At 38.4% G+C, this 13,179-nt stretch overlaps 1 protein-coding gene and 1 long non-coding RNA gene across 3 annotated transcripts in view; one reads left to right on the top strand and one right to left on the bottom strand.

Moving 5' to 3' along the window:
* The window catches only part of LOC144678835 (glucocorticoid-induced transcript 1 protein-like), a 250,170-nt gene that overhangs the window by 234,691 nt on the left and 2,300 nt on the right, over window positions 1-13,179 (bottom strand). For both annotated transcript variants that reach the window (XM_078538793.1, XM_078538792.1), the window contains exon 2: window positions 6,021-6,172. In XM_078538793.1, coding sequence (XP_078394919.1) covers window positions 6,021-6,172 — 152 coding nt within the window. The remainder of the gene's footprint in view (window positions 1-6,020; window positions 6,173-13,179) is intronic.
* The window catches only part of LOC144678839 (uncharacterized), a 97,375-nt gene continuing 96,441 nt past the window's right edge, over window positions 12,246-13,179 (top strand). The window contains exon 1 of the long non-coding RNA XR_013576192.1: window positions 12,246-12,591. This is a non-coding gene — a long non-coding RNA (uncharacterized LOC144678839). The remainder of the gene's footprint in view (window positions 12,592-13,179) is intronic.

The raw sequence follows: 13,179 nt of genomic DNA, 5'->3' as shown, positions 1-13,179 counted from the left end.
GTATCAAACTGTAAGGCTGCAGGGCCTTGTTTCTATGACTCTCCCATCTTGTGCTAGCTTCACTTCAGGAGATGCTGTGTACATTTATGAAGATTACAGAGATGTTAGACCAATGCTGTACAAGATGAGCATGGCCCATCTCCAGTAAAGAATTCAGTATTTGGGAAGCATGTGGTGGGGAAAAAAGGTGAATGAGTGGGAAAAAAAAGATAGGAAGGAGGAAAAGCAAAACAAGGCAAGGACAAACAAAGTTTCTGTAACACTAAATTTTTTTTTTTAAATTACTCTACTTTTTTTTTTGCATTCAACATTGTTTATGGAGGAAAACATTTAGATCAGTGTAGAGAGAAGGGACGGGTTTTCATATACAAAACTCAAATCGAAGCAAATCTTTTCTACTTTAGGTACAGACTCCACAAATTGAATCAATTTGGTGCTGGTTTCTCTCCTCACCAACACTTTGGTAATGCAAGTTATTAGCTCAATAGTCAGTGCTGGAATTCTTCAATGCGATATGTTGAGGCAAAGGTGCGCCATAAAGCAGCTATATAATTGTAAGATACACAAACACAACATAAAACATCATAGATAGTTCTAGGAGAGAAAACAATAATGTACAAATCAGACCAAGGCAAAGCTTAAGGATTTTGGGGAGTGATATTTGCAGAATCAGTGATGGCCCCTATGTCAGACAAACAAACATCATTCCTGCTTTAATAATGCAACATTTATCCAAAGAGTTATTTGTAGGGTCCAACAAAATGATTTTTTGACAACTCATTAATTACAGTACAGAAAAAAGTAAAAACATGCTTGCATGGTAAATAGAATAGCAAATAATTGCAGCACTAAATTCAGTATTTCCACCTTTGTTTTACATAAGAACTAGGAGGAGTAGGCCTTTAGGCCCCTCCGAGGCTGCCGACCATTCAATAAGATCATGGCTGATTTGATTGTGGCCTTAATGCCACTTTTTTGCCTACCCCTATAACCCGCGACTCCCTTATAGATCAAAAATCTGTCTAACTCAGCTTTGAATATATTCAATGACACAGCCTCCATTGCTCTCTGTGGGAGAGAATTCCAAAGACTAACTGTGCCCCCTATTTCTAGATTCCCGAGGTGAAACACCTTCTCAGCATCTATCCCTCAGACTTGTATACATTTCAATTAGACAATTTACAAAATGAGTTTTCTTTCAAAAATAAAACGTAGACCGTAGTCTTCATTTTAAGAGATGCTTTTGTTATATTCCATATAGTTTCAGCATTAATTATCTGAACTGCCTGAACACTATAACAATGTAGCAAGATATCTGGTGCAAGAAAAGGGGTGAATGAGTGAGAAAGGAAAAGAGAGATAGAGGGAGGGATTTAAAAAAGAGGAAGAGATAGAAGATATGTCACCTTAAGTAGGTTTTGGAATGTCATGGTACATATGACCATACAAACTAGGAGGCGTAGGCCACTCTGCCCTTCAAGCCTGCCACAGCTGATCCGATTGTAACCACCCGCCTACCCCCAATAATCTTTCACTCCCTTATTAATCAAGAATATATCTAGCTCTGCTTTAAAAATATTCAAAGATCCTGCTTCCACTGCCTTTTGAGGGAGAGTGTCCCCCCAAAGACTCATGACCCTCAAAATTTCTCCTCATCTGTCATAAATGAGTGATCCCCTATTTTTTTTAAAGCGTGACCCCAAGCTCTAGATTCTCCCACAAGAGGAAATATTCTCTCCACATCCATTCTGTCAAAGCCCCTCTGGCTCTTAAAGGTACTCTATAACCACAACAGTAGACTGTTAAACCTGCAGCCATAATTGTAAAGTTTTAACCTACAGAAGGACCAATGCACAGAAACAGCAGCAAGATCCAAAGGGTATTGTTGTGACTTGTTAAGATGATTCTTCATAAACAACTTTTATTATTTTTAAAATGGCATCCTGGTCATGTGTCCAAACATTCAGAGGCTACAATTAATTGCTTCAATCTCATGATATATATATGGACTCTTACAGCATGTCTTGTTACACTTTCTGTCCTGTCCTTTATGGCTGATCAACTCAGTTTCCAGGCCTTCTGTCCATCATACTCCTGCTGCACAAACGGTAGGGTGCAGTCCATTTCTCAGCTGGGTAAGTATCTCCTCTGTCTCTGCTCTCAATGGCATACATTTTGGTTCCACGGAAGTGAATGACAGTCTCAGCGCCAAGGTCTGAAAGCAAGAGGGATCTAGAGTCAGGACTGGCAGGAATAGAGCTTGGAGGCCAGGAAACTGGGAGTAGGCCCATAGTTGGGCAGGGAATAAGACAGTTCAGTGATCCTGGACTTCAGCCTGGATTTCTACTTTGACATTTGCATTCATCCCAAGTCCCCAGGGTTCCTCAACAGGGAACAGCAAATGGACAGAGTGAGAGATCCAATGCTAAGGCTCAAGGTAGCAAGAGTACTGGTGGGTCCAGATGTTGAGGAACTGGGTTTGGGTAACAGTGGTAATTTAAGAGATAGAGAAGCAGAATCAAACAAGACGGTAACTAATTAAGAGATCAAACATCTACAGGAGTGCTACAAGATTGGCTCAAGAGTTGGGCAGTAAACGTTGATCAGCGGTAATCAATAACATCACTAAATCACATGCTTTCCATGGATAAGCCAAATCCCTAGAATAAGTAATGGTTATACCACATGATTCTTGTGGGCCATTTGGACCCGATGACTCAATGGGCCAATCAAATGGTTAAAAGAGGAACTGGATTAATGGATCTTAGATGATTACAAACATATTACTGATTTACTAAGTCAATACACACAAATTAACATGTAAATCTAATTAAGGAATTACTAAAAGGAAGTTTTCAGTATATTTCTGCTGATTGAGTGGAGAGATGTTAATGTCGTAAAAGAGAACAATCTTCTACTTTTGTCCACATGCAGGGCAAAGCTCCCTGTATCCTGCCATAAAAATGCACCTGACCACAACCTTAGAGAAAAATCTAATTTCTTCACTACATCACTACAAATTGTATTTTCACAAACCTATCCTTACAAACTGCAAATTTGTGCCATTGAATGTTTCTTGCTACAAACATAGCCCCAACAGAAAACATATTATGACTGCCTAAACTTAATTTACTCACAATCCTTATAGCCAGAGAGATGAGACTTTCATTTCATCAATCTGGATAAGATTCAAACCCAGTCCCCAAGAAGTGAAAAGACAATATAGTAATTCAATCTGCCACAAAATGCCCTATATTCTAGGCATCAGACATCTAACAGAAAAAAAGCTTTGAAACATTAACATACAATAAACCACCCAGAAAATACTGCATGGCATCGTTCAAAATACATCATACAGCAGATTACAATTTTATTTTTTTTGGACATGCACCCAGTCAAAGAAGACTGCCAACAGTACTGCAAAAATAACCACATTTAATACTTTGAGCTAGTGACGCAACTTGTTAAAATACATTCAAACACAATGGAATTTTCCCAACCAGATTTAATGTTAACCATCAAAAAAAAATTTGTTTCTTTTAAATAACTAAAATCATTCTACCAAACCTCTGTTGGCAATGCCTTGTTTATGATCAATAATCTCCGATACAAAGTTAGACATTTACATTTCCTCACCTACATCCTTTGAATTGGATTTCTAAGTTGCAATTTACAAGTTGTCAGTGTCACTTACAAATCTCAGATGTCAAGTGTAAGAATATAAATTCATTATTATATACAAAAATATACCCACACACATGATTTTATTTGATCACATTTTCCTGCATCTAGATACCCTTACAGTTTATTCATATACCAAGATCAAAGGCCCTGAAAATCCAATGGGGTTGGAGGGGAATCCAGTATTAGTGCTAAGGTGAGTTAGTTTGATACATTGATTACCAAATCCAAATGGTCCAAGGATGTTGGATTGAGCTCTCTTTGTTTTAATATTACTGGCAGGTCCCATACCACTAAGAGCACATCTTTAACCAGAAGCCAAAAATTACAGCACAGCCTGATCTGGCAAAGCAGGAGAGTTTCAGGCAAGGAAATAACCTAATTGACGTAGTTCAATTTTTCTTCAGGGGTCCAGATCACAATCCTAGCCTGGAACTGCATGTGAAGACACCTTCTGCCATTCGATGACTGGGGGGATGACTGATTCTAGTAGACGCATCACCAGAGGTGGATCACAGGGTCCATCAGAGTGTTAAGGAAACAGGGACACCCAATGTCAGAAGCCGCCCCATCACTGAATCAATGGTTTTGGCGGTAGTGACTCTGCCCGTGCCAAACAGAGCCATTTAGGAAACTGCCAGGTAAGGCCGAGACAGAGCACAAATGGGTCCCGGTCTAACCTGAAGCTCTTCCAGTACAATACCACAGTGAATAGTGGTGGAAGTTTACAGCTTCAAAATATTTACGCATTTAACACAAAAGTGGGCATTTAAAATTAGAACCATACTCTGGCCTTACTAAAAGCTTCTTTCCCACACCAATCTGATGTCCGTATAAATCCCACCACAAGGGCATTAGAAATCGGAGTATACACCTCAAGCATAATCTCCCATTCAGTAAGATCAAGGCTGAACTCCAACCTCAGTTACATATTCCCACACGATCGCCATATCCCTTAATTTCCTTAGTATCAACAGACCTATCGATTCCAGTTTTGACTGTACTCAATGGTGCTTCCATAATCCTCTGTGATAGAGAATTCCAAAGATTCACAACCATTAAAGAAGTTTCTCATTTCGGTCCTAAATGATCGATCCCTTAGCTTGAGACTGTGGTCTCTAGTTTTGGATTCCCCAATCAGGAGAATCATCCTCCCATCACCTATCTTGTCATGCCCATTAAGGGTCATTATGCTTCAATGAGATCATCTCTCATTCTTAATCCAAAGGGAACATAAGCCTAGTCTACCCAATGCCTCCTCATAGGAGAATGCCCTCATCCATCTACAGAATCTTTGTTGCACTCCATCTAAGGTAAGTGTATCATTCCTTAGGTAAGGAAGCCAAAACTGTACATAATCCTTTAGGTGTGATCTCAGCAAGGCCATGTATAATTGCAGCAAGACTTCTTCACATTTGCACCGTAAAACCTGTGTGTGTTAAATAAAATTATAACAATACTTCTTCCAGCCCATTCCTACTTTTTCTCTCTCATCTTGAATTTCACAAAGTAATGAAATCAGGAACACAACTTTCCACAACTAGCATCCCTCCGTTGCAAGAGCAAGAAAAAACGCCGAGCATTTTGTTACTCGGCTATATCATGCTGCAGCAGTTATGAAATCTACTGCTTCTTGGACACTGCAACTGTTAAGATGTGTACCCTTGACATAATTATGCAACTGGGAAAATGTGCATTAGCAAGAGGCAATGAGAAATAGATATGTAGGCCAGAAATGCTACAAAGAGGAGGGGGGGGGGCCAAAAAAAAAACTATACTAAAATTAACTTAAAACTTCAAACAAGAATTGCAGTGGAATAGGCCCTATAATTAAGAGCTGAAAAGCAAAGTCACTGATGACTTTAGCCCACAAACTAACTATGTGGAACCTCCATAAAAACACATCTTACTCCTGTACACAACATAGCAATTCTTGGTTCCTATGGAAACAATGCCACCTTGTAGGATATATTGCTTGACCATGACACATTTTATTTGATAACAGTAATCATGTCTAACATTTCAACTCCTAGTTCTTTAATTATCAGAAGATAATGATAATGACAGTAATTCTGGACTAATGACTAAGAAAGTGGCATTAGCACTGGTGCATCTAGAACTTCCCTAAACCCAATGTGGGGGAAAGCAGCAAGAGCTGAACAACAAATGATTTTTTTTTTAAATCAGCATTCCAAAATATGATTCAAGGACTAAACGTAAAGCCAATTAATGATGGAGCAAGTATTTTTAAAAAATGAATGGTGGTTATGCACTAACCAAGGTCACAAAATAATATGAATATAGTATAATAAACCGCAAATCTCAATTTTGCTCTTTACCTGTGTAGATTTGTCTTTCATAGATGATGGGTAGTGTATATGGGGATCACGTGGCCACTGTCCTGTGAGATAGGGTCCTGTTATGGTGTCTAGGGATGAGGTGCGCCGGATTGTATTTGAGGTTCTCATCTGTTGAGATTTCGACCTTTCAACTGTGAAAATGAAGGAGCAGTAAATATTACACAGCTCTTGTCCTGATAATCAAAATGATCCCTCAAAGACAGAATACAAATCTACTACAAAACTATGTTTTGGGGGGGAAAAACTTCACATATACATTAAACAATTAAGTACATTTGGCCTATTAAACATACTGCTCAATATTAAAAGCAATGTGCACAAGCAGATACTTTTGTGGTTACCATTGCATGGCATCAAAGCTTGATCATCACATTGAGTGCACCTATATTGAAAACAATTGACTGCACCCCTTCCTCCTCCACAGCCACCCATACCACACCATTTTAAACTTGGATAAAAGAAGATTCATGGCTGTGGCGATATTCTGGTCCCATAAACAATCCCTCCCACAATTGTGCCTACCTCAACCATTACAATTTAAATATTCAGAATAATTACAACTTTCTCTTCCCCACCACCACACCCACCCCGGAGCTCCCACCAACATTTATTTGTCTTATTCTATGACTGTGGTATTCTTCTCCAAAGAAAAACATACCCTGCAATCTCTTCCTACATCCTAGGATCAATGCTCCATAGCAGCCTGACCAGAGAGTTTGTGAAAGCCATCTGATCTGAATGTCATTCAAATCACGACTCCTAAAGGGCCATAATTTAAAACAAACGTTACCCCAGGGCCATTTTAATTTTAAAAAGTTTTGCAATTCAGTTAGGTACCATGCATCATGCAACAATAGATTCATATTTATGGTTCACCTTTTAGGAAAAGGTATGTCTACAGATGTCATTTAGAAACTGAAAGCAAAAAACTGTTGTCTTCTGACATTCATGAACAAAGACCTCTTCAAAAAGACTTACAGTACTTTAATACTTTGAATAGGCAAAGTAAACATAAACCAGAGCACAACTATTTGATTAATCAACTAGCCACTGATAAAAGATTTTGGCTACTGGGCCTTCTACAAAAAGATTATGCCTCCACAGTACTACAGGAAAGAAGTCATATTGACATATTGAATTAATGAGACTGTACTTTCCATTCAATGGGGAGTGAGGAACAGCAATGTTCAAAGCAGCCCCAGTAGTTTTTTTTTGGTTGCTGCTGTATAGATGTGTGTGTCTTCTATAAGGCAATAACCAGCACCATTAACCTCTGCAAATAGGATTGCACCTTAGCTCTGCATTACTTTGAACTATATTGAACATTGAACTGCTGACACAATCTGGACAAATCACCGACAAAATGAAAACTTTTACATCACCAAGGAAGTTTAGGTCAATAATGGTCCACATTATGAAAATACCAGAAGAGAAGCCTCTGGACTTACTAATTACAATCATAACCAATGTACAGTAACTGGTAATGTAGTAACTACAAAACTCTGTCAGTCTCTGCTTCACTGCCCCCAACAACCATTGTTCACATGTTAATGGACACTATCTTTGAGGGTTACACTGTTAGCATCCTGAACATTATTAGTGTTAGCTTTTCTGACACTGTTAGCAGTAGGCCTCCCATGGCATGACAGCATATTCACACATGGCTGGAGGTCATTCCAGAAAGCAAAACAAAGAAGCAAAACTCATTGTTGCCCCAGTGCATTTTGCCATGGAATGGTGGTTCTCATGGCACAGCCAGGAATAGGGATCAAACAACTGAGCAGCACATTCAGATAAAGCTAAGGATCATTTCACAGCATAAAGACCAAAGAAGTAAAAGTTACATGCCACTGAGTGGAAGGAAACGGATTCATATCCACAGCCATGTTAACATGTTAAGTTGTCACTCTGAGCTATGCTATCGGGGAAATTCACGAGAAGAGAAATGCCTTCCTCCCACCGAATGATATTGTAAGGAAGTAAAGAAAAGAAAGGTGCTAAAAGAAAGATAAAACAAGGTCATCCAAACAGTTCTTACATCTACACTTATCAGCAAGATGATAATAACAGTGTCATAGGTTTGGCAGCTGATTGCCTACTAAATAAGTAATGCTAAGCAGCAGCCTAAAAAGAAAAATATTGAATTGCTGCAGAAACAAATTATTTTGGTGCTTTCTCCCAAATCACAAGCTGAATGATTTCCACTCCCTCCAATTCCTGCACTATTGCAGAGGAAAACACAATAGTCCAGAAAATAGAAATCTCCATGGATGCATTTAATTCTGTTCCTTTGGCAGTCACCATATACAAGGAATATGGAAAAACTTTCAACCCACAAAAAAAAACAGATCGACATTTCTTCCCAAATCAAATGATAGCCAAATGCATCTCAATATAAATTCTTTTTGTGAATGCTAATTAAGACTGGAATTGGAATCAACTGAGAATCCAATGCTCCAAGATACAGCTACTGAGAGCATTTTTAATCATAAAAAAGAATGATTAATTAATAATTACTAATGATATACTTGCAAACGAAACTGGCTTGCAAGGTCAAGTACATCATACTCCAAGTCCGGAGATCAGATTGCAATATTTATACACAAATAAAGTGTGGGGAAATTTAATGTTGTGAAAAGTGCTATGCTAAAAAGAATTCAATTCAAAATACATTTTTCAATGTTTAACAGATTGAAATGATGTGAAATCTGCCTGACTCAAAGTTGAAATGGTTGTGTATTTAATTTCCAGCTAGGTGGTGACAACTTTGAGCCTAGACTAAACATCACTAACTCAGTCAGTCCCATGAATTTACATCTGGGCAGCTACATTAAATGGAGCATCTTGGTTACCAATTGGCACACTACTGTAAAAATCAAACTCTCCCATTTAAAGTGCACTTGTGAAGGAACAAGGATGTCTGTAGAAACATTTGATCATGGTATGACAACTACACTCAATATTATCCTGTGTCATGAGATCTCACACAAAAAGATCATTTAAACAGACCTAGCTGTGATGTTAAATTAATTTATCATTTACACCAAGGATTTTCATGGATGCATTGTGATGCTGTCTGTTCCCTATCAGTCTAAACAATCCCACCAGAAGACAGAATTAAGTGATGAGCAGAATCCAAATTATATGTAAAATTCATGTGTTTGACATTTTACTTTGGTGATGTTTTTAAATCTGTTTTAGCACTTTATGCATAAATAATTAGGGTGTGATAGTCACTACAATGAGGGGGGAAACTAACCAATTGTCATGATTTGACTTCTGCACTCAATACTTGCATGCATGCAGAAGGATCACTGAAATAGCCCTAGCTGTGACATTTGACCAATGTTACAAACCAACACTGCACGCAGAGACAAAGTGCTTAATATGTCCAAGCACAATCCAATAAGGAATAATAATAATAATAATAATAATATGTCCAATAACAAAAGGTCTTGAACATCAACAGGACAATCTTAAATCTTTTGAAGCCTTTAACATTCCTTATTGCATACAAAACCTCCCAATTCTGGAGGTTTAGCAAACAGTGAGGAGAATATAAAGACTTCAAGAAAACAGGTAGATTAGTAGAATGGACAGGCTGGTGACCAATGTTCCCTCTAAGCTGCATGGCTGCACAGCAACTCGAAAGGTCCAGTAGTGCCATGCACAAGTTGGCCCCTTTAAATTACATGTGCAGGGTAAAAGATTTTCAAAGGGCTGCACACTTAAAGAAATTACCCTGTACTTCAACCAAAAATTACAGGGTACAGTGCTGGTGACATATGCAGTGTAATGTGGATAATTGTGAAGTGAAGCATTTTGGGGGGTAAAAAAACACAAGGAATTGGGAGAATACACCTAATAGAAAGACAATGAAGAAAGTTGATGAACAGATGCCTAGGGGTTCAAATACACTACTCCATAAAAGCCTGAGGGTCCAGGGTACATATCTTGGCCATTCAACTCCAAACCGCTTGACATTCAATTACATCAGGTCAAGTTTGTACCTAAACTCCATTTACTTGCCTTCATTCCATATCCATTCGTATTCTTACCCAACAAAAATGTGTTATCATAATTTTGAAAATTTCAATGAATCCAGCAGATTCACATCAGCTGTCATCTAATGGAATGGATAATGGGCTTGGGGAATTGGATGATCTACTTTACTATCTTCCAATGTGTCCAAACTCTCACTTTTGTGTTTTTGAACCCCTAGGTGGCTCTGTTAATCAACAACACCTTGTGCCATTCCATTTAGTGCTTACTCCAATTGTTTTCTTTATTCCTCTGAAAATGCTTTATTTCACATTTTTGCAGGTGACTTCCAGATTTCAATTACTATCCCTTGCATGAGAAAATGCTACTTCACTCTGAAATGACCTAGCTTTAATTATAAGATGATGCTCTATTGTTCTGGATTCCCCCACAAGAGGAAACAGCTTCTCTGAATCTATCTTAGCAAACACTTTTATCATTTTGAAAACCTCAATTAGGTCACCCTTCAAGTCAAGGGCCAAGTTAGTGCCACCAGTCCTCACAATTTAACCCTTTCGCCCTGATATCGTTCTGGCGAATTTGCACTACGTCCCTTTGAAGGTCTTTCCCGAGGTTTGGTATTGAAAATCGAATGCACTCTAAAGACCAAAAGAATTTTAGATTTTATAAACAGCGATATAGACTAGAAGAGCAATGATGCCATTGCGAATTTAATCTGAGCATTAGGTTTGCCACAGCACTGTCCTCAGTTTTAGCCACACAATTATAGAAAGGGCATTGAAGCCATAGAAAAACAGTTTCCCATTCTGGCAAATCTACAATTGTGAAGAAGGATTCCAGATACCATGGCTACTTTGGCAAGAGCTAAGGCTAAAGAGATTTAATAAAGATTTTCACATAATGAAGGTGGTGATAGGGTGATAGAGAGATGAGAGAGAAATTAGTTCATCTAACTGGAGAGTCAGCAACAAAAAATCATCAATTTAAAATCAATCACCAAGAGTGTAAAGAGAAAAAAGTTAGGAGAAATTTCTTCAAATAGGCAGTTGTTGGCATTTGGGATGTTTTGTCAGAATGAGTGGCTGAGGTAGGGCCAACTGCATTGTTTAGAGGAAAGTTGGATAAATATTTGAAGCAGAGGATGATACATAGCTCTGGGAGAAAACAGAGCACTGAGATTAGATTTGGATTGTTCTAGCACAGAGCTGGAAAAGACAGAATAGGCCAATTGGTCTCTTTCAAAGCTGTAAACTCCTATGATTTCCATCTACAAATGCTCTGATTTTAATGATAGCATTAAATAGTACTAGGCTAAATTATTACTGAGCAAAGGAATAATGATGTATTGCCCCAAAATGTCAAGGTCTGCCTGTCACAAACTAGGCAGATTTTTGCTTGCAAAAACCCAAACCATAAATCCACTGAACAGTATAGCAGAACATGATTGTTCACAAAAAGGCTCATTTGTTATTAGAAATAACTGACACTTAATTAGGTATTTAATTTTAAAAATAAATTTCCAAGATTTTATCTCTGCAACAAATACGTGTATTTCCAACCATAACGTGCATTATTTCTATCAAAAAAGAGAATTTTAATAATATTTTACCTAAAATAGGCATTTTAATTCTTAACCTGTACATAAAAACTGATCCCAATTCTAAACGCTTTATTTCGGCCAAGCTCCGAACAAGATCGAGGTGTCAAATCCTCCTCTACACCAAAAATATCTAAAAGTCATTGACGAAACAGCGATATTAATGAAATATCTGGAATTGCACCCCTCTCTATATAAACTGAATAAAGCTGGAGGAAGTGCAATTATCCTATTAAAGAAAAACAGGAATGAAAGAATGAAAGAATTGATCTCCCTCAAAGCAACAAACTCGCAAACCAATCTATTAAAAATTCAAATCTTCCAAAGATGTTTTCTGCTTGCAATCAGATTTGTAAACAGCCGCTTCTTTCTATTTTAAGCTAACGGATGAATGCTAATAATACCAAATACGTATTAGTAAGAAATCTGAACCCGTGGGCTTTATAGTCCAGCTCGTTCAAAGTTGTTTTAAAAGGTTGAAGTTTTTTTTTGAAAAACAACAAATCCTGATAGACTGACATTCGCCGCCAGTTCCCACACAAGGAAACCCATCTCCAGCCCCGCCTTCATTCACTGGCTCCCGGCTCATCAACGTGTTCACAGACCAAGAGTGACAGCTAGCTGTGGCTTCAGAGAGAAAATAACATTTGTCTTTGTTAATAATGTTTTGACATCAATGGAAAGATTTGCAAACGGGGAACGGCGGGTCGAACTGGGCATCTGTGCACATTTCGCCCGGTTTAACGTGTTTTGACTTTAAATGCACTAATTTGTATTTTTAAAACAATCTACTACCAAATGTGCAATAGTGGTTTGCACAGGATGGCGGATGGTCGAAGTGTTTAAAGATGTATGACGCTACCAGCAGTGGGATTATTGCATGAGGTCTCCGCACAGAGCAGAAAAGCATCGGGAGATCAGAAGCAACTATGTCCGATTCATGGAAACCAGGTCAGCAGCAAACGTGTTATGTAAACAGTGAATGCGAACAAGCCGCCGACTTCTCCTTAAATCACAATATCTGGCGGTCGAGGAGGGGAAAGAAAGGGTGATTCCGGTTACGTGATCTGAGTTTTCACCGATTAATGCAAAAAATGTTCATAGTTTCATTTTTTATTAAAATGCAAATAGACAGTTAGGGTTTTCTAAACAAATTCCACAAATGTGTGGCATTTCATGCAAGCTCGATGTCCCTGCGCTTTCGGTGGAGTTTGAGTATTGTCCTTTGCTACGGCCCCCGAATGAATTAAAATGCCACAAGCCCTTGGTCCATGTGTTACTGTCTGAATGCCAAGTGCATTCGGCAGCTCTGCAATAAAGCAGCCCATTCTCTGGCACTGAATATCATTATCGCTCTTTAAAATATATTCTCCCCCACTTAAAAGCATGCACTGGGAAGGCTGTAAGTGATCAAGATCAGATTTAGAACCACATTTTATCACACGTCTGTACTGAGCAGAGACAGTTAAAACTATCGTTTTAATTTCATTCATGTTTTTCTTCGCCTCCCCCTCCCACTCCCACTTTTTAAATGCATCA

The sequence above is a fragment of the Cetorhinus maximus genome, chromosome 3, assembly GCF_964194155.1.
Source record: "Cetorhinus maximus chromosome 3, sCetMax3.hap1.1, whole genome shotgun sequence".
NCBI lineage: Eukaryota > Metazoa > Chordata > Chondrichthyes > Lamniformes > Cetorhinidae > Cetorhinus > Cetorhinus maximus.
Note: the sequence above shows the minus strand (reverse complement) of the source record. Positions and strands in the feature narration are given on the sequence as shown.